Source organism: Gavia stellata, chromosome 3 (assembly GCF_030936135.1).
Source record: "Gavia stellata isolate bGavSte3 chromosome 3, bGavSte3.hap2, whole genome shotgun sequence".
NCBI classification, from domain to species: Eukaryota; Metazoa; Chordata; class Aves; order Gaviiformes; family Gaviidae; genus Gavia; species Gavia stellata.
In genome coordinates, this window is record NC_082596.1 from 30,648,828 (window position 1) to 30,670,803 (window position 21,976).

At 39.6% G+C, this 21,976-nt stretch overlaps 1 protein-coding gene across 1 annotated transcript in view; it reads right to left on the reverse strand.

The window, feature by feature from the left end:
• The window catches only part of RALYL (RALY RNA binding protein like), a 187,815-nt gene that overhangs the window by 27,199 nt on the left and 138,640 nt on the right, over positions 1 to 21,976 (reverse strand). Inside the window, exon 3 of the mRNA XM_059836359.1 lies at positions 17,090 to 17,122. Coding sequence (XP_059692342.1) covers positions 17,090 to 17,122 — 33 coding nt within the window. The remainder of the gene's footprint in view (positions 1 to 17,089; positions 17,123 to 21,976) is intronic.

A 21,976-nucleotide genomic window follows, 5' to 3' on the forward strand; every position in this document is an offset into this window, starting at 1 on the left:
AATGAGTCCTGCCTCTTAAGAATGTGTTTTAAATTCAGTGTATTCAAGGTACTACTGTCAAACCATACATGTGTGATTGATTATCCAATTTATTAGTGATATTGTATACATTGCAGGAGTGACATTTAACTTGGTTTGACGAGTACAGAAGACTGTCATTGACAGGTGTAGGAATAAGTGATGGGTTTAGGCTTTAAAGTGTTTCTACAGCATTTCACTGAATAGCAGATTGATAAATTAAAATCACAGTGGTATCACTGGAGCTGAAAGACTAACCACTTAAGATTACAAAACCAGATCTCTGAAAACTTTATGTAATCTTCAGAGAAGCCGTCTTAGAAGCACTGAATGAAACAAAAGCACAGTTCACAACAGATTGATCAATTACAATGTGACTATGTCAGAGTTTATGGACAGAAGAAAATATTTCTAGAAAATTGCAACATGTGTTTTTCTCTCCCCTTTTCAAACCATCAGAAGGCTTAAATTAATTAATTCTGTTCTCATTTACACTAAGTTTACTGATGTAATTTAATTATTTTGGATTGAGCAACACAAAGTTTAAACCAGCGAAATGGAGACGTGAAAGAGACCATAACTGCCAGTGTCCTCAGTACAGCTTGTGAAAACAAGACATACTGCTTGTTTTCCCAAGAGTGCACTTTACAATATAAATGGAAATACCAGATACTGTGAATCTAAGAAAGCATTCTTGTATTCCTGATCCACTGTGCAATAATTTCCATGGTAAACGGATACGGAAAGTGCATCTGATACAAAGGAGATTCTTCTGTAACTAAGCACAGGACTAGACTCAATTCCAGTCTTGTCAGAGATGAGTGGAAAGTTGTGCATCACACAGCCAGTTGTGTATTCTCTAGACCAGTGCTAACTATGCTGACTACACTTTCCTTGGTTTCTGAAAAATCTGTGCCTCTGGAAGGGCATGTGTCTGTTCACTTTCTGTACACACAGTGAAGAAAACAAGGTTTCTTTTCTGTAAGGGAATAAAAAAGTTACAAAACAAAGGGATTCCTAAAATAACAGTGGAAAGAACTTCTGATTTACAGAAGGAAATTCAAATGTCGCCACTCTGAACTCCCTCACTGTAAATCCAGAATAAAGCTATTGAAATCAAGGGATCAGATATAATTATTTATCTTAAACATACATCTGGATTTTTCCATTATATTAATTCTCATAAGCTAAAGAGGATGTTTGTCCCAGATGACTCACCTGGGTGTAGTATATGGCAAAACATCCTGATGACTTGTCATGGTATTGGTATTGCAGTTTCCCTATGCAGCTTCCCTATACAGTTTTGGACATACGGTGGAGCTACTGATTTCTTGTCACACAGGTATTATGAGAGTATGAATCATCTAGCTGAAAACTTTCTTCATACCTTTTCTAACTTGCAAAGAAGTGTTGTTTGACACTTACCAAAGCACCTTCTTACCCTTTGAGAACCCCCATACGGGTTTCTTTTGCCTGCTCCTAATGTCTCAGTCAATTTGCAAGGCTGGCCCCTTGGCCTCTGCAACCTGCCTTAGGCATGGCATACCTTGGAGGGACCTTAGACGTATTTTCCTGTCTGCAACAGACAAGAACTGATGTTCTGTGCCTGTCTTTTTTGAGGAATGTCTTTTGTGCTTAGGGAGGGATCTTTCTCAAGTTTCCTCATATGGTTGTGCTCCTGCCTTCCTGGGCATGCAGGGAAGACAGTGCAGTCTGGGTATTCTCCTGCTTTACTCCGCCTGGTACATTTCTTTCTGGTTACTTCCACTCTGTAAGGGCTTACTCCACTCACTGGTTCACTGTGAGGGTACCTGACAATACAGGGTATTAAACATTTCCTCTCTCTTCATTCAAGATTTTTTGACGAGCATATCCAATGTAGAGTTTGATCAGGTTACATTTTTGGCATTAGGTTTAACCTATTATTTTTCCCAAATCTGAGCTCCTGAAAATACAGTAGTCATATTTTGTAAATCACATGTTGTAATCTCTGTCAAACATTTTGGTAGCATAACTGATGTTAGCTTAATGGTCCACAGTCTGACTGTTATATTTAAAAAAAACCTCACAATAAATTTGGGGAGTTCAGTATGTATTTTATGTGATGATCTCCTCATTTTCTCCCTTGCACTCCATGGATGTTACAGGACTTCTGGAGAATCCTTCATATCACTGTACTGAGCTCCACGGAAACAGTTGCGCAGATTCACATTTTGACAACTTGCTTATAGCAGGTGGGCAAGTTTCATTAGCTATTGTTATTTTCTGTTAAGAACATAATGTTTGTGCATAGGATACCACATTCAATGACTATAACACTAGAATTGAGAATTTTTTTTATCCTGCTTGGGGACAACATTTACAAATGTTTCTTTAGTCTTATCAACCCTGGCAAATTTATTCTATGTATATAAAAATTAAATATTAATGCATTCAGACTCTCATTTAGAAAGACATTCATAGCTCTTAACTAAGATATAGCAATCATCACGGTTCTTAGACTATGATTTATATATCCATCTTTTCTCTTCCATACAGAATAATTTCATAACATTTTAGATATCAAGAAAATGACTGCACAAAAGAGGGCTCAGGGAGCTTTATACTTCCATTATTGCCATTTTATGTAACACGTGTCCCTATATCATATGGTCACAGTCCCTGTCAGATTAGGGCTTCGCTTGCACCAGTATGCATCAGGGCTAGTAAACATTTATAGAAAATTTCATTTCAACTGTTTTATCACTGTGGGAAATGCACATTAGAAGTTAACAATACAGACACATCTTAGACTAAATTTGGTTTTATATAGCCTATTGAATTAAGCTACCATAACAATTTAGTGCTGAGAATTGCCTCCAGCATCTCTTCCCAAACCACAAGACTCTGTGAAGGAATTAAGGCTGATAAGGTCTCTCTTTCTCCTCCTTCCCCCTCCCTTACCTTCTTGCTGAACTCCCCTCACACAATTTTTACTTTCTCCCAGAAAAACCACATTACCATTACTCACCCTTATACGACTTACATGACTGAAATGTTATTTTTCTATGAATGCTCTACACAGCAAGACAGTTTTATAGCCTATAAAGTATCAGCCAGAACATGAAATACACCTAACTACTGACACCTAAACAAGGTCTGCTTGAAACCAAATCCTTTTTAATTCCAGATTTAAAGTGTAATCATGATTAATATGTGTGTATGTGAATAAAAAGATTAGTTTTGCAAGGAAACAAAGCCTTATCTGATACCTCTCAGGTTCCTCCATCTCTACTAAAGAAATGTGAACTCTTTGGCATAATACTGCTGTGTAAGCCACAGTAATGACCTCCAGTTTTGCTTCACTAACCTCACTGTCTCAGAAGATGTAGCTTCCATTTTTGTCCAATATCCTCTTGTACACCAAAAAAGGATAGATCTGCAGGATGAATTATATTACTTGAGAAATGCTTCAGTTTTCCTCCTTTATGTATTGATCCTAATTTCTGTGAAGGTGTTCACTATTTTCAGACAATCAACAAATAGTTCATAGGAACAATGCAGTCTGAAAGTTGGTAATTTTTCATTTTGACTAGTTGTTATTCATAGTGTTCCTGGAAACTTACCTGTAGTTTCTATCCCTTGATTTAGATGGCAAGAGAATAAACAAGGCCATACCTAGCAGGTACTTTTTGGCAAATAATTGCTTTTGATAAAATTCCTAATTTGCTGGGACTTCCAAGTACTTTCTGGTGGCTATCTGGGTGGTCATGAAAATGTTTGACAAAAGTACCTATGGGATGATAGCTGATTCAGCCTCCCATCCTTACCCCTCAGAGCAAGGGCTACAGGACACAAGCGTGAGAGAGTTCAGAAAGGTTGTTTTTGTATAAAGCATTAGAGGCAACTGAAAAGAAAAAAAATAATCAGTAACTCTATACTTGTTGGAAATGGGTTTATACTTTTTAAATTAAACAAATGCTTTAACATTAGCTATTGACTTGCTATCATAGCAATATAAACTGTCAGTTAGTGGTCATGCATGACAGATCCACTCTGATATTTCTACTTCACATTTAACGCACGTCCTCCAACTTTTAATCCTACTCTAATATGTGGCTGTGAAGGAATTCTTTTTATTGAACAAAACTGATCTTTACATGAATTCAGAACCACAACTGAAGACTTTACAAATAGAAGTAAGTAATTGAAACACAGTAATTAAACTGTTAGCAATAAAACTCTTAGCACACTGGTGGCAAGACAGAACGTGACCTAATTTCTATTTATTTTTGTGTACATCATCAGCAAAATTCTTACAACCTGTTACATCTCTGCGTACACCCCCATGGGAGTCTGTATGACTGATGTTGATAAAGCTGTACGTTGGCCTGCAGAATGATAAGAATTGTAAGAACCCAGCCTGACCCTGAGATAAAAGAAATCCCCAAACTCAATGCATAACTGGAGATAGCTTTTGAACTGCAGTTCATAATTGGAAGTAAGGCAAAAAAACCCAAACCAAACCAAAACCAAAACAGCCAAAGTCAAGACCTTCCGTCTTGAAATCATCAGTTTGGGCCAAAGAGAGGCTATTGAATATGTCCCTAAATACCTTGCTTCTTTTCAAATAAAGGTGTGTAAAGGCATTATACTAGTGTAGTTGAAAAGTGGTTTGCAAATAAGGTCAGATCTCAGATTAACCTAAATTTGCAGAAAACAACCTATGAGATGATTCATTTTACTAGTTGAAAGCTTGCCTAGTATCAGGGTATATCCTGATTTTGTTTTATTTCAAATGAATGGTATACTACAGCATGTTAATGCACAGCTGAATGATCCAGTAAGACAAGATGTGAGTTGCTGTTCCTTAGTATCATACACAAGGCTATCAACAGAGCAACTCCAAAGACGATGACTCCTAGCCTAAAGCTTAATATCTTTTTAAAAACCTTTAACAAACATGAGAGAGAAGTAGGAGCTCCAATTTGCTCTGTGTCAGCAACGCTTCTCTCTGCTGTGCCTCTTTCTGCACTGCCTCCTCTCTTAACAAACATCACACCTTGGAACAGGCCATTCTCCTGATTTCACAGGGGGGAGTCAGAGGCTGAAAGTATCACTGTACATGCCACGCATCCAACATCTCTGCCTATTCATAGAGGTGGAAAGCACTTCTAGAAGATATCTGGTTCAGCCTCCAACGCAGCGGGCTAGACCAGGTCAGCCATGGTTTTACCTAGCTGAGACTTGGAAACCTCAGCAGATGGAGACTCTACAACCTCTCTGGAGGACATCTTCCACTTCTTCCATGATATCAACTCTGGTAATGCAACTATCTGTGTGACACAACACTTTAGTGAAATTATCAGAGTTTAAAATGGAATAGAATCAAGAAAAAAAATCCTTCTCTCTTCTCATCACTATTCACAGTAGTAACCTTCATCGTTAAGGTTGTACATTACCCCTCAACACAAAACCTGGGACAGGGAGGAGAAAGGATGGTCCCATTTAAGCTCAGAAAGGGTACTTCGATACTGTGGTAAGAACACATGAATAGAAGGGAAAACATGCCCCTTTTTATACATGTAATAATTTTACATTGCAAAGAAAAAATATGCATTAAAAAAAATCTAAGTAGTACTGTCTTCTTTCTTCTGCCTCCCTAATTGTCTTCATCCTCATTCAGTCTAGCCAATTGGCCAGCATGGTTAGCACTGTTTTACATCTGCCTTGTTCTTTGATGAGTTTGTTCCCTTTGCTTTAAAAAGCAGAATGATAAGAAGAAGAAAAACCTGAATTAGGATCTGTGGCAGTGCTCTCTATGGACTTCTTACGAGAATGTCAAAGTTTAAAGCATCCAGCTATTTTAGAAAGCAAATGTATATAGAGACTGGTGTGGAGCAATAACTTCTGAAGCAAGGCTAGTTGCTGATTGCTATTGTGATCAGGGGTGGTCAATCTCCAAAGAAGAAATCTCTTTATCAAGGAGCTGCAAATTATATTACTGCAGAAGGGTGTGAAGCAGACTTTCAAGTAAAAGCTAGCGTAGCAGTACTGGCTGTCTTTCTGTGCTTTCGTCTTTTAAGCACACATTTCTCTTTGCTGTCCCACCTTTCTCTTCTAGCACAGGTGCAAGTAGCATGTTAGGCAGATGGACCAATCTCAGATTTAACTTGTTAGTGAAAAAGATTAAGCTGATTTCCAAGGTGGAATCAGAGGGATCAGCCATCAGATCCTTTCTGAATATTTCTATGAGTCCTAGCATGCTAAGAACTTGATTTTAAGAAGAGTTTCAATTGTTGCTATCACACAAAAGTAGTAAGAGCAACACATGCAGAAGAGCAATGGACAAATACAGATCGACTGATTTGAGCAGCATTATAGGGCATTTGAAATTCAAAATATCAAACTTGAAAATTATTATATCTTTCAGTATATTTATTGAGGGGAAGATATTGAATTAATACTTCTTTGTAATGATCTGGAAACCTGTGAAAATAAAGAAAGTCTTTTGTATGGCAATAGCCATACAAAGGATGAAAAACTCTCTCAATTTTCAGAGGTGTTGCAAGTAGGGAGCTACATGTCATTTATGAAATTATTTCACGTGCCTGTTAGCCTGCCACAGCAAGCTGTGCATATTCACAGAAGCCCATAGAGACTGATGGGCCAAAACACTGTGTTGATACCTCAGAAGTAGGAAATAGGAACACTGTGCTAACACAGACCTCTCCAAACACTGTTTTCTATAACTCCTGGATCAGTGACTACTGTGAGTTTGAAGTAAATAGTGTCGTTCCACAGTGACGATACATACCCAGCAAATATTGTCCTTCCTACCTCCCTCCATTTTCCACTGTAAGAAAATACCTCCCTTTTTTGCTTCTTTGTGTGGTCCTTTTCTCCAGACTTTCCTTCCTACTCTTATGGCCCTGCATCCCTGTTTATTTCCTTTCATTCCCCCTGCCCCTTTAGAATATTTCAGCCTCCTGACTTTCCTTCAGAAACATTCCCTTGCACATCATTTTCCCTCCTCTAGAGAACATCCTGACTTGTACATAGGTGAGATACATACAGACAAACATTCAGTACTGAGAAATTGTTCATCATTAACCAGAACATAAAAGACTTGCATATGTATTGTTTTCCTAGAAATACTAATGAGAGGGTAGTCTTGGATGACAGAAATAACAGAGAGTAAATAAAAGGGAAAGGCAAATAGAATAACCAGAAGAGAAAAAAAGTGATCTCATGCTCTACTGCCTTTCTCAATTATGAAGCACATTGTTACTGATGTAATTAAGGTCAGAGAGGGGAAAAGAATTTATTAAGGTGCATATTTGTTGAGATTGCTGCTAATAAAATTTAACTGAATTAGGAAAATACTTTTCTTTTTTGGCGAAACCTATTAGTATGTTTTCTATGCAATAAGGATTTTTCTCTGTGTGTGAAAGGGGAAGTGGTGTAGAATGAAAAAGATCAGGAAAATAGAGGAACCATAAAAGAATTATTTAGATTGCAGATGAGTAGAAAAATACTTAAATCTGGGATCTTTAAACTGAGTAATGACAAAAAACACTGACAAATGCAGTAACAGCAATGGACAAACATTATTATTACTGTGCCTTTGTAATCTCTTCTTCAGAGATACCTTCAAGCAAAAAAAACTTGTTAGAAATTTATAAAAAAGTGGTATTCATCCACTGTTTCAGAGTCTTATAATAATGGAAAGTAGGCAATGATAGAAAAGCTTAATCCTTGTCGGTTTTGGTAAATTGTTGGAAGAGAAGTGTATCAGTATCAGTAATACTGCTTGAAATTAAACTGTATAGATTCTCTACATGAAGATCCCCAGCTTTCCATACGTGCTATCACCCCCCAAATCCCTCCTGTCTCTCTGGGCACTACCCTGGCAGCCTTGCCATGCACAGAGCCCTTGCAATCCCCTGACTTCTGCTTCTGGCCTCCAGGCTAAACTTCACACATAAGTAAAGAGTTGGTTGTTTTAGAGGGTATTCTCTGCAAATGCAGAAGACCTGCTGCTGCCTAAGTCACAGAGCCCAAGTGGTTTTAAGCATAAGGAATTACTGCCTGTCTCTAAGCAACGAGTTTAAATAATTGTCAAGTGTTTTCTGTCCTCCCATGCTTTTCATGAAAACACAGCTCCTGAATACCTGGCCTGAATGTGAATGAGAGTTACAAGATTATGTTCAGGTTGGTAGTTTTATTGGTTTCATACTAACAGTGCAAAATGCATCCAGTATGTTGTCTTCTTTTTATATTTTTCCTCTGCCGAAGGAAAATAATTTTTTTAGTTATCTCTCTTCAAAGGCTGGGTGGGAACAGTAGGAATAGTGTCTGCTCCTTCCACTGGTGCTATCTTATAATCAGAGTGGGGGACAAGTGTTACGGTATCTGTTGAACAGAAGAAGCCATGTGGCTACATTCTGGTTTGTGCCTTATAACTTATTTGTAAAAAGAAACTCCACACAAAGACTGACTCTGAATTGAAAGAACCTGCATATTTTGGAACTGGATTGAATATTATCCTGACACAGCCTGCAAGGACTAGGCTTTTTTTTTAACTATCTCAATTCTTCAGAATGGGATCCCTCAAACCACTGTTTGAGTGCAGGATTTCCTACAGATCTTCTGCAAAATGGCCTTATAGGAAAGAAAACACTACTGAGCAAGAGGAAGAAATGTGGGTGACAAATTCCAGTTGTTAGACATGTCTCAGAACAATTCTGCCAGAAGAAAATTAAGGAATTTTACTTTTCGTATTTTGGAAGCACTTCCTAAAGCTGAGCCCACCAAAATTCTTCCATCTCTTCTAGAAGTAAGTACTTGCGTTTCGAAAGGTACTGTGATTAAGCTGTGATTTGGAAAAACATGGCTTTTCAGTATTTTCTATTGTCATATACTTTCTAGAAACAGAACCTCGGTGAGGAAGGTAGTAGTTCATACAGTTCTCTAGTCTTTTTACTGAGAATATAAAAAAATGCAGCAATTAGTGCCAATTTTACTTGTATCTCTCTTCTTTCTCCCACAACAGGCAACTATTCATCATGTAATAAATGCATACAATGCATTCATTTCACTCATGCCTCTCTCTGGGCTTTCCACCTAAATTTATACTGTTTATAACCAACAACCAATCTTGAAAAAAAGAAAAAAGAGTGAAAAAGTCAGCAGTTTGTAATGTATTTTTTTTAACATCTACACAAAAGAAAGAGAAATAGATTGAATCTCAGCTGACAACCAGATGTATAAAACACATGCATTTTCAAAGACCGTCCCACTGAAGAGCTATTGCCTGCTTTTCCAGAAGTAATCCCATTCTCTGCAGCTGGCAGTAGATGAATCTAAGTTCTCACTACCTCAGAAATAATCAGTTCTGTTTTGTATTCACTCTTTCTCTCTCTTCTGAATTCAATGATATGGGACATATTATTAAATGACACCTAACAAAGAAGACAAATATTTTTAAAGGTTTGACAAACTTATTAGTTGCTGTGATGGATTTTCTACCACTGGATGTGTTACAGTAAAGACCAGATGTTACTATGAAAGTTACATACAATTACAGTTAGATACAAACAAGAATGAATTCAAAGAATTTCTACCGTGCAAGACAGTTACAAAATAATTATGGTCTCCCTTGGCCATATAATACTACTACAGGTCTTAAAAGATGCTGCAATGGCTGTGCCTTACAAAATGAGTTTTGAATTTTAGGGCTCAGACTGATGACCAATTATAAATTTGCATGCAGTATTATCTGGAATTTATCAAGGGCTAAACTTTTACATGCTGATAGTTAAATCAGCTGCCATGAAATAGCTGGGTGAATGATTAGTAACGGGATTATCAATCTAATCACCTAGAGACAATGATAATGGTTTTGTTGAGGGGATAATTGTGCATCATTAATACTAAGAACAAAATGCCAAAACCAGAGAGCAAATGTAGATAATTACAAGTTCTGAGCATTTTAATTTTTTTTTTTTTAAATATTATACATCCTTTGCCACAAAGTGGGATGAACTTCATGTGAGCTGGCTCTTAGGTTGTCCTTTTTGTAGTACCCAGTTTTTTGTACCACTTGAGTTGCCTGTGTTATCTAGGTCTGAATCTTTCAAAGACTTTTGCATGAAGTTAATTTGATGCATTATCAGTAGTTTTCACTTCGGTGGAGTTTTACCAGAACTGTTGCCTCTGATGGTAAAGTCTTCCAGGCATTCTGGTTATTTGCATGACTTCTTTTTTATTCTAACCCAGCATGAACATTGCATACTATGAAGAGAAAAGAAAGTCCAGACAACTCTCTGTCTTGCTCAGGTTGAATACGGACACAAAACCCTAGAAGTGTGGAAATAACACCTGTGGGGAGAAGCATACTGTGCCCCTACAGGCTAACATTCAGTGTTCAGCACTGTTAAGAGATGTTTCAGCCTTCCCTAAGGATTTTATTTTCACCTCTAAGACACAAAGGAAGACAACGTGTACGTCAAATTCAACTTTGTATTCTAGCCCAAAAATTATAACATTGAATTACAGAATCACTAAGGTTGGAAAAGACCTGTAAGATCATCAAGTCCAACCATAAAAAAAAAAAAAAAACAAAAAAACCCCCAAACCACACACACACACACAAAAAAAAAAACCCACCAAACCCAAAAAACACAAACCACCCACAAACCACAAAACACACCAAAACCCACACCAAAAACAACCCACCCACAACACAGAGCACCGTGCCCATCAAGCCACATCCCACAATGCCACATCCACACGCTCCTTGAATACCTCCAGGGAGGGTGACTCCACTACCTCCCTGGGCAGCCTATTCCAATGTTTCACCACTCTCTCAGAAAAGAACATTTTCCTAATATTCAGCCTGAATCTCCCCTGGCGCAACTTGAGGCCATTTCCTCTTGTCCTGTCGCTAGTCACTTGGGAGAAGAGACCAACACCCACCTCTCTGCAACCCCCTTTCAGGTAGTTGTAGAGAGCGATGAGGTCTCCCCTCAGCCTCCTCTTCTCCAGGCTAAACAACCCCAGCTCCCTCAGCCGCTCCTCAGAAGACTTGTGTTCCAGACCCCTCACCAGCTTCGTCGCCCTTCTCTGGACATGCTCCAGCACCTCAATGTCCTTCTTGTAGTGAGGGGCCCAAAACTGAACACAGTATTCGAGGTGCGGCCTCACCAGCGCCGAGTACAGGGGCACGATCACCTCCCTACTCCTGCTGGCCACACTATTTCTGATACAGGCCAGGATGCTCTTGGCCTTCTTGGCTACCTGGGCACACTGCTGGCTCATATTCAGCTGGCTGTCAACCAACAACCCCAGGTCCTTTTCTGTGGGGCAGCTTTCCAGCCACTCGTCCCCAAGCCTGTAGCGTTGCATGGGGTTGTTGTGACCCAAGTGCAGGACCCGGCACTTGGCCTTGTTGAACCTCATACAGTTGGCCTCGGCCCATCGATCCAGCCTGTCCAGATCCCTCTGCAGAGCCTTCCTACCCTCAAGCAGATCAACACTCCCATCCAACTTGGTGTCATCTGCAAACTTGCTGAGGGTGCACTCAATCCCCTCATCCAGATCATCAATAAAGATATTAAACAAGACCGGCCCCAAAACTGAGCCCTGGGGGACTCCGGTTGTGACCGGCCGCCAGCTGGATTTCACCCCATTTACCACAACTCTCTGGGCTTGGCCATCCAGCCAGTTTTTAACCCAGCGAAGAGTGTACCTGTCTAAGCCACGAGTCGCCAGCTTCTCCAGGAGAATACTGTGGGGGACAGTGTCAAAGGCTTTACTAAAGCCCAGAGTAGACAACATCGACAGCCTTTCCCTCATCCACTAGGCGGGTCACCTGGTCATAGAAGGAGATCAGGTTGGTCAAGCAGGACCTGCCTTTCATGAACCTGTGCTGGCTGGGCCTGATCCCTTGGTTGTCCTGCACATGTCCCTTGAGCGCCCTCAAGATGAGCCTCTCCATAATCTTCCCCGGCACCGAGGTCAGGCTGACAGGCCTGTAGTTCCCCGGATCCTCCTTCCGACCCTTCTTGTAGATGGGCGTCACATTGGCAATCCTCCAGTCGTCCGGGACCTCCCCCGTTAACCAGGACTGTTGATAAATGATGGAGAGCGGCTTGGCAAGCTCCTCCGCCAGCTCCCTCAGCACCCTTGGGTGGATGCCATCAGGCCCCATAGACTTGTGAGTGTCCAGGTGGCATAGCAGGTCATTAACTGCCTCCTCCTGGATCATGGGGAGCCTATTTTGCTCTCCATCCCTGTCTTCCAGCTCAGGGAGATGGATACCCTGAGGATACCTGGTCTGGCTGTTAAAGACTGAGGCAAAGAAGGCATTAAGTACCTCAGCCTTTTCCTCATCCTTCGTGACAATGTTCCCTCCCACATCCAGTAAAGGATGAAGATTCTCCTTGGCTCTCTTTTTGTTGTTAATGTATTTGTAGAAACATTTGTTGTTATTCCTTACGACCGTGGCCAGATTGAGCTCTAGCTGGGCTTTTGCCTTTCTAATTCCCTCTCTGCATGACCTAACGAGGTCCTTTATTCTTCTTCACTTGCCTGCCCCTTCTTCCAAAGGTGATAAAGTCTCCTTTTTTTCCTGAGTCCCAGCAAAAGCTCCTTGTTCAGCCAGGCTGGTCGTCTTCCCCGCCGGCTCTTCTTAGGGCACATGGGGATTGCCTGCTCCTGCGCCTTCAAGATTTCCTTCTTGAAGAACATCCAGCCTTCCTGGGCCCCTTTGCCCTTCAGGACCGTCTCCCAAGGGACCCTCTCAACCAGTGTCCTGAACAGGCCAAAGTCTGCCCTCTGCAAGTCCATGGTAGCAGTTTTGCTTACCCCGCTCCTTACTTGGCCAAGAATTGAGAATTCCATCATTTCATGGTCGCTAAGCCCAAGACGGCCTCCGTCCTTCGCTTCTCCCACCAGACCCTCACTGTTCGTAAACAGTAGGTCAAGCAGGGCACCTCCCCTGGTAGGCTCCCTTACCAGCTGCGTCAGAAAGTTATCTTCCACACACTCCAGGAACCTCCGGGACTGTTTCCTCTCGGCTGTGTTATATTTCCAGCAGACATCTGGTAAGTTTAAACCCCCCACAAGAACAAGGGCTTGCGACTGCGAGACTTCTGCCAGTCACTTGTAGAATGCTTCATTGGCTTCTACACCCTGGTTGGGTGGTCTATAACAGACCCCCAGCAGGATATCCGCCTTGTTGGCCTTCCCCCTCATCCTTACCCATAAGCATTCAACCCTGTCGTCACAATCATCGAGCTCTATACAATCAAAACACTCCTTGACGTACAGAGCCACCCCACAGCCTCTCCTTCCTTGCCTATCCCTCCTGAAGAGCTTATAGCCATCCATTGCAGCACTCCAGTCATGCGAGTCGTCCCACCATGTTTCTGTGATGGCGACTACGTCATAGCTGTCCTGCTGCACAATGGCTTCCAGCTCCTCCTGTTTGCTGCCCATGCTGCGTGCATTGGAATAGATGCACTTGAGCTTGGCTATCGATCTTGCCCCCGACAAAGGCACACCACCCCTAGGCTCATCTCTAGGTACCCTGGCTTCATCCCCTTCCCCCTTCAAGTCTAGTTTAAAGCCCTCTTATGAGGCTTGCCAACTTACGAGCAAGGATCCTTTTCCCCCTTGAGGATAGCTGACAACCGTCTGCACTCAGCAGACCCGGTGCCGTGTAGACCGCCCCATGGTCAAAGAATCCAAAATTCCTCTGATGGCACCAGCCTCTGAGCCACAATTCAGATACTCTCATCTGAATAGATCACATACTTGATGAATTTTTGCTCCTGATTGCTACCATTAGAGAGGTTACTATTACTTCAGTGCCAAATTATGCCCCTGTCTTGCACAGGGAGTAAAGGAGCACAGATTTTTCTTCTTTCCTATGTACTTTGCATAGGAAGAAGGATAAAAGGAATTTGCTTTACCAAGGGAGTTGTGCTGGTTTTGGCTGGGGAAGAGTTAACTTTCTTCATAGCAGCTAGTATGGGGCTGTGTTTTGGATTTGTGCTGGAAACAGTGTTGATAAAGCAGGGATGTTTTTGTTACTGCTGAGCAGGGCTTACACAGAGTCAAGACCTTTTCTGCTTCTCACCACCAGCGAGTGGGCTGGGGGTGCACAGGAAGTTGGGAGGGGACACAGCTGGGATAGCTGACCCCAACTGACCAAAGGGATATTCCATACCATATGGCGTCACACTCAGCATGTAAAGCCAGGGTAAGAAGAAGGAAGCGGGGGGACAACGTGTGATGGAGCCCTGCTTTCCTGGAGATGGCTGAACACCTGCCTGCCAATGGGAAGTGGTGAATGAATTCCTTGTTTTGCTTTGCTTGCCTGCGCGGCTTTTGCTTTACCTATTAAACTGTCTTTATCTCAACCCACGAGTTTTCTCATTTTTACTCTTCTGATTCTCTCCCCATCCCACCTGGGGGGGAGTGAGCGAGTGGCTGTGTGGCGCTTAGTTGCCTGGTGGGACTAAATCACAACAGAGTTCAGGAGCTGTTCTCTCCCTGCATTCGAGACACAAACTACAACAGCAAGAGGTGGGGTCTGCTTCTCTCTGTAGCTGGCTGCTTTCTGAGAGAGGGGAAAAAACGCAGCATTTTAAGAACCACTTTTCCTTTGTGGGATCTCTCATGGGAAGGCAGCAGCTCTGCACGTACGTGCAGAGCTCAACAAACTGTGGCCGTCTCAAGCTCTTAGGTTCTCACACTTCATGTTCCTTTCTCCCACCAAAAGAATTAACAATGGAAAAGCACGAAGAAGTCATTAGCTTAGGCACGGCAAAATGAAAAAGCGTAATTAGCCCCTACAGGCAGTATAATGAAAATGTGGAAACAAATCTCTGTTGCAGAAGGTAGATATATGAAAGGTTGGTGTGCAGGACCAAGTCATCTGTAGGCAACCTGAAATAATTTAGATTGGTGTTTTGACCAACTCTGGCTGCAAGAGGCATTAAAGGCACCTATGTATTAGTCTAATTGAGGCTGAGTCAGCATTTCTTCTGCAAACATTTACTGTATTTTAACAGCCTGGTGGTTGCAGCTGTCAGTCTGTGTTAAAACCTTAGATACAAGTCCTGGCACAAGAGCTCAACCTCTGACGAAATGAACCCCCCAATTACTGTGGGACTAGGAGGAGCATCTTTCTGACTTCATACCAAAGAGCTGGATGTTGGCTTGGGCCCCTCCTCAGAGCACGGCACTCTAACCTCTGTATGAAGCCCTCCTTTGGGGTGGGGGAAAAACAGCAGTAAAAGGCAAAAGTAGCACAGAGGTGGAGACTAATTTTTATATTTTCTATCCTTATGAACTTGCAAAAAATAATTCAAGTACATTACAGGCAAACTTCCGGGAAGTTCTGGGAAGAGGCTAAGTCTATTTGCTCAGATTAGGCTTCCCAAGAGGAATCCAGTTCAGTGATGAAGTTACCTACAATCGCTATGTGGAGGTAATGTGGATTTACACAGTGGCCACCAATCCGCTAATCTGGAAACAAACCCAAACCCAAAACATAAACATAATGCTTCCTCCCAGGTAGACATCCCCCAAAATTGCCAGCACAGTTCTTAAGATCATGACAAGAACTACAAAAGTAGGATTTATAATTTCGTCACAATTACTATTAATATAATTGCTACCGTTGTCTTTTATTTGCTTCCTGGATTTTTATACTTTCAAGTTTGCTCCTCAGCAACAATGGCATGCAACTTCTTTTTTAATCTTAAAGTTGAGATTTTCAGGTAATAACTTCATTACAAGGGTGGAGGCTTCAAAAAAACAACTCAATAGGATAAGTTATAAAGTGGAGTAAAGAAAGGTAATAACAGAAGTGACTGAATTTGATAACGAACTTGGAGATTTCAAAGCATGCAAACCAGAAGGACCTCTCCCCTCAGTTTGACTAGTATTTAACTTATTTTTCAATAATTTTGAGTTGGTAGAAAGTTGAAATGGCAAGCAATTAATTCAAAATATACTCAAACAAACCAAAGTTACTTTATGCTGTAGAAACTGAGACATATCTCAGTCCTGCTTACACTGATTGATTTTTTCTGTTTATAACTGACACACTTCCTTTGTTTGCTGACTTTAATTCACACTTCAGAACTTGGAAGTAGTTTTTTGATCTGCAGTTAATACAACAATTTGGAAGCTACTGACAATTACCCCCTAAATGGTTATTTTGCATGGGATCTTTTGTCTGCAGTTTATAGTAGCATGGTGTTGTGAACAAAGAAATGTGAGAATAAAGAGACATTATACAGTTCTGAAGGAAAACTGAGTAAGAATGTTAGGAAACTTAGAAAAGTTTTAAAAAAAGAAGCTAAAAGGAAAGCAGTGCATGAAAAGTGAACTTCAGACTGAAAAGTAAAATACAGACACTTACCTTTAATATATATAATGGTCTACATTTCATAAAAGAATGGCACTTTTTTTTTTTCAGAATAGGTCACATTTAAAAATAAGTTTTTAGAAAGATGACTTGATCATTTTAATATATAGACCATATAACTGTTTAAGCGGCTATGAGACTATGAAGAAAATAGCTGTAATACACAAATCGGTGTAGTGATCTACAATTAGGCTAAAAATGTGATATTTTTCTATTTTATGAATTTGATTTATTTCTGTTATTGAAATATCACAAAATTTTTTTTTTAAAAGAAACTGTCAATTATTTGTTCAGGGGCTTAGACAAGTGGTATAGACAATATTTGAAATTATTTCTGACTGAAAGATCAGTGAACACAAAAAAATAAACCAGCTACCTTTCAATGCAACATTTAACTCCTACATGTCTTTTAGTGTAAATTTTGATTAGTCAATAGAGGCAAAACACACTACTTCGTATTTTTTAAGACTGGAGATCTCCACAACTGCTGACTTTATTGACTAATAACTACTTTTTCTAAGTTTAGGTGTAGTAAATAACCATAATGTTGAAACAGGATGTTTATGCTCAACATAATCTCATAAATTATATTGTATGGTAGTTGACTATATAAATATTCATGGAAATATACATATTCCTACTTACCCAACAGACAGGAAAGGCTCCTTTGATTCAAGTCTGTCAAGTAAATAACAGAAATTTTAAAAATATAAATATTTATTGTATTTCAGAACATCTATACAATGAATTTAAAACAGTCATTCTCAGTATCAAATTTACATGATGACCAATATAAAATTTAACAACAATAGAAGGCCTGATCCATTATGCTAGGAGATAACTCAAAAAAAACCCCATTTACCTAACTGAACTTTGGTTTTGAAATCAAATATTTACAAAGCAGCACATCTAGGCCCTTTAAATTTCACAGATTCAGATGACTTGTGTAGGCATTGACATGGAAAGGCTAGAGGAAACAAGTAATACTTTCTCCTTTTTTGTGTTTTTCATGTAAAATGTTTTTTTCTTGATAGCCATGATTTAGGGAAGACATCAAATCTTTTTTTTTTAACTTTAAACATAAAATTTAGTATGGGTGTAAGAAATTTCCTGATTTGAGGGCTTCCACACCCATTTTTTTTGCTTTCCAACATCCTCTATTCATATGACATGGTCACTTCATCGTGAGAACGAACGAACTCCCTGCTGTTGCTGCTGTCTCTGTGAGGAGCCACACCACTTGCACACTGGCAGAAGCCTCTTCTACTAGCAGTTTCCACCCAAACAGGATTTATTTAAAAATCCTCATCTATGTTATTGCACTGTATTTCTGCTCCAGTACTTGCAACTGGCTGCCCTTAATTTTGTAGTGTGTCCTGGTTGCAATGTGTTTACTAATATCAGCTGCTTGTTAGGACCATTATCATGTGACTTTAGGGTCCTTTATAAACATATTTAAAGCAAATTTACAACTCAATTATTTTGAGAGGTTACATGACATGCAAATGCTGCAAAAGTTCTCTATTGTGCTAATTTTCACCGAAAGTACCGTGCTAGGAAGAACAGCAAATAAAAAACCTACGTACTTAATGTCTCTTCGTAGCCTTTAAAAAGTGTTTCTAACAAAACAAAGTATGTCATATCTGGAACTCAACATTTAATTTGTGATGACCCCTCCCATCAGAAACCAACTCAGTCCCACAACAAAATATCTGAAATAGAACTGTAAATAACAGGACTAATTGTAAATAAAAGGACTGTCAATGTTTTAAGAACGAAACTTCCTGCAAGTCTTCTTTGTAGACAAACCCACAAGTACATTTGCAGTTATTATTCTTTTAGCAAAAGTTTTGTCCAAAAAGCTCACAGACCAATAGACCACTTTAGTTATTGCCATCTATCCAGAAGGGTATTTACAAAAGGTGAATTCGTCATTGTGCTTTTGAAAAGATAAGATTTTGTCTTTAATTAAAAAATACTGCATGTCATCTTTTTGCAAAGCATTTACTTCTTCTTTTCTAGAATCATTAGTGGAAATAACTTAGGAGCCTGTCTTCATTTACAATGTCATCTTCCAATGTACTTTAAACCTGATTTCCTGGGGTTAGATATCCAGCAGCGGTAAGAATGAGTTTCATAAGGCTTGAGGAAAGGCCAAAATGTATCCAAAACATAGTAACTTTTCTGTTGCCCTCATGGCTGTACTTCACCTTTCCATTTCTTTCTGGGATTGCGACCCACATGAAAGTAAAAGAATAGAAGAGGAGCTCGCTGATGGCCTTGCATGTACCTGGAAGCACAACAGAAGCCCAAAGCTGAGTATCCCCGCGCTCAGGGGGACACTTCTCCACGGCAGTCCCAGTGCTGTCACGAATGCTTTCCCTCCCAGACTGCCATGCCGCACACCAAAACCCTCACAGCACCAAGAAAATGCTTAGCTTGGCATCCTCTGTGCTTAGGCAGTACTGCCAGAGAGCAATAAAGTGACGGGGCCCTTCATGTGTGGGGTTGCATCCTTCTCTTGCAGGCTCTGTGCAGCCACTGTGCCAGCTTCACGGACCAGCTTTTCCTGCTGTGGATCACAGCGTTACAGAAAAACATCTGCACCATCTTCACAGCTTCTCTCTGGTGTATGAGGAAAAGTCCAACTAGTGTTATAGTTTTGTTTCCTGTTTTTCTGCAGAATGAAATGAGCTAGACCTGTGAAGTATCCAGTGTTTGGCTCGAGAGACTAACTAGACGCAAAACAAGCGAAAAATTAAAGCCTCAGAACATATTTACATACTTCATAACACACAAATTTTGTAATGAAGAGAGACCTGGCACTATCCTGATGGAGGATATTCTGGTGGATTTTACTTGCAAACAGAAAGTGTGTGATAGAATGCCCTGTGGACAAAACACTGCAATTAAAAATCCATTTGAAATCCATTCTCAAGATGGAATTCAATTTGATTTAAATAGTGCTGCCCTACATTTGACCCCTCTCTAGTATATTTGACTAAATGGTTTTAGATAATTTGCTGCATTACTTTAAATTAGTTCAACTGTTCCTCATAGTAAAGGAATACAATTATCTGTTGGCCTTTTATTTAAATTGGTAATTCAGTGTATGGCAAATTAATATAAAGGTTTTAAAACTGCAACACCATACAAAATAACATTCTAGATCATCTTTACTGGTGACATTTATCAATACATATTATAGGTTTTTTACCTTTCTTTTCTAGCCTGCGGTACACCAAATTCTCCAGAGTTTTGAGGAAGTCTCGCATAATTAAATATGATATCTCAAAAAGAGTAATCCTGATAAGCTGTGAGAAGGGCTATCCTACACTTTCAGGAAAAATATTAAAACAGAAATTTTCTTTCTGGCAAAAATGTATTGAGTGTGCAAGAAATACTAGGCTGGACAGTAAACAAAGGGAATAATGTTTTAATTATGTAGGAATGGTAATGAAACTACAGTGATCAGGATTTTTCTTTCTTTCCTGAAATTTCAGTTTGTCAAAATGTCCAGGCAATATATCAGTTTGACTAGAAGGGAGGCAGGCTAACTGGTAGCATGACTGGGACATGGCAGACTGAGGTTGTATTTCCCTTTGATTCTGAGCTAAGATTTTCTGAAAGGTCTGACTTTCTTATATACATATAATGGATAAATTTTTGCAGGAGGTAAAAGAGTTTTTACACGATGTAAATTTCTCAATTAAAATCAGTCACTGTAAACCAAACAGGCGTAGGCAATCAATTTATACCCATTGATATGCTACAGTACTGTCACATTCTGTGTTTCAAATAAGGACCCTAGAAATTTCCCATTTAGTATTTTACCCCTTGCAACCTGTCTTGGAGGGACATTTTACAATATCTGATTAACATAATTGTGTATTTAATTATTTTCTTTGCTGCTAAGTTTGCTTATGTTAATGCCAATTATCTAAATCCCATCTTTGACGTGGACTGAACATGTAGGTGGACAAATTTTTCAAGGTTTGCAGACAAACATACAAGGAAATGTGACTACACTAAGGGCATGTGAATTTTTCTTTGACTTGTAAACAAATCATTTAAGGACAGAAAGATCCCAAAGTAAACTCCACTTTCCTTACATAACTCTCCTATTAAGATTACAGGCAAGATGGCTTTTTATATTTGAGGCCTGATCCAAGATACATAAATCAATATCATTTCTTGTTAAAGAATCCTCGCATCTCCTTCCCAAAACCTATTTACAGGACAAAGTGGATAACATTTCTAACAGTATCAGCACTGTGCACAGGTAAGTGGATTTTAGCCAAGCATTCTCCAAAGTAACTCATTATGAATCAATATATTCTTCCTCGTGGTGATCATATAATTTCATCTCTAAGGAGTAAGTAAGAAAAGCATGTGGAATTTAAGGCATTTGTTGGGATGCTTATTCTGACTTTTTAATATAAGACTAGCTACCCTGAATCAGGGAAAGTGATGGTCAGGAACCAAAATTTTTTCAGATAAGCCACCATTTTGGGTTACAATCTTCAAATCAGAACTTCCAAGGAGGATAACCTGAGTGTGTTGGTGATGTCACACATTTTCTTGTTTGACTGTAAAACCCGTGAATAGTGACTGCAGTTTTTGGGCGGACTGGAAGTGTTAATACCTCTAAGAAGAATCCAGAGGATTTAAGCTTTTTATTCAAGCCATGTGGGAAAGTCAGGCAAATTAAAAGGCATTTTGGACTTCAGTCACTTGATGCATTGGCTGTATAGTGTTAATGTATGTTTTGTATGATTGATGTGGCTGACTTATTTACCTGTCAAGCATGTCTATCTCTGTGCTGCACAGCTTTAGGAACCAAAGATTTAGCAAAAATATGTGACGTCAAAGAATATTCAGATTTATGGCTCACCCTGTTTGCCAATGAATTTAATTTTAAAATGATAACCAAAGACAGCTCAAGAGACCTTTCAAAAGAAACTGAGGTACTTTGCCATTCACAGTGATCAAGCAGGGTTGCATTTTTCTCTTCAAGTTGAATTCGTGGTTTGAATTTAACAGTCAGTAGTGATCAGAAAACGTCTTCCTTCAGAAATTTTTAAGCAGTATTGCTCACATTTTGTCCTCTAATTCCTTTGCTTTTTAAAGCATGTGCATCATAACTGTTGTTAACTCCCAATATTTGTATACAATGCAAACAGGCTTAATAAAAGCATTTCTTAATTTACAGAAGAAATATTATTTCATGTAACTTCCACTGTCTATTGAGACTGAAATAGCCATTGCTGGTATACACTAGCTAATCCTTCCTTCCTTCCTTCCTTCCTTCCTTCCTTCCTTTTCCTCCTTCCCTCCTTGCCATTTATAATGGTTTCTGAGACTTAAAGTAATTTCATAGAATCATAGAATCGTTTAGGTGGAAAAAGACCTTTAAGATCCAATTTTTCCTGACACCAGTAACTGTTGTCAGATAGAATTGAGGAAGAAACTCCTTCTGTCTTCTGACACTTCCATAAATATAATTATAAACTTTGGCAAGTTTTTTTAAGA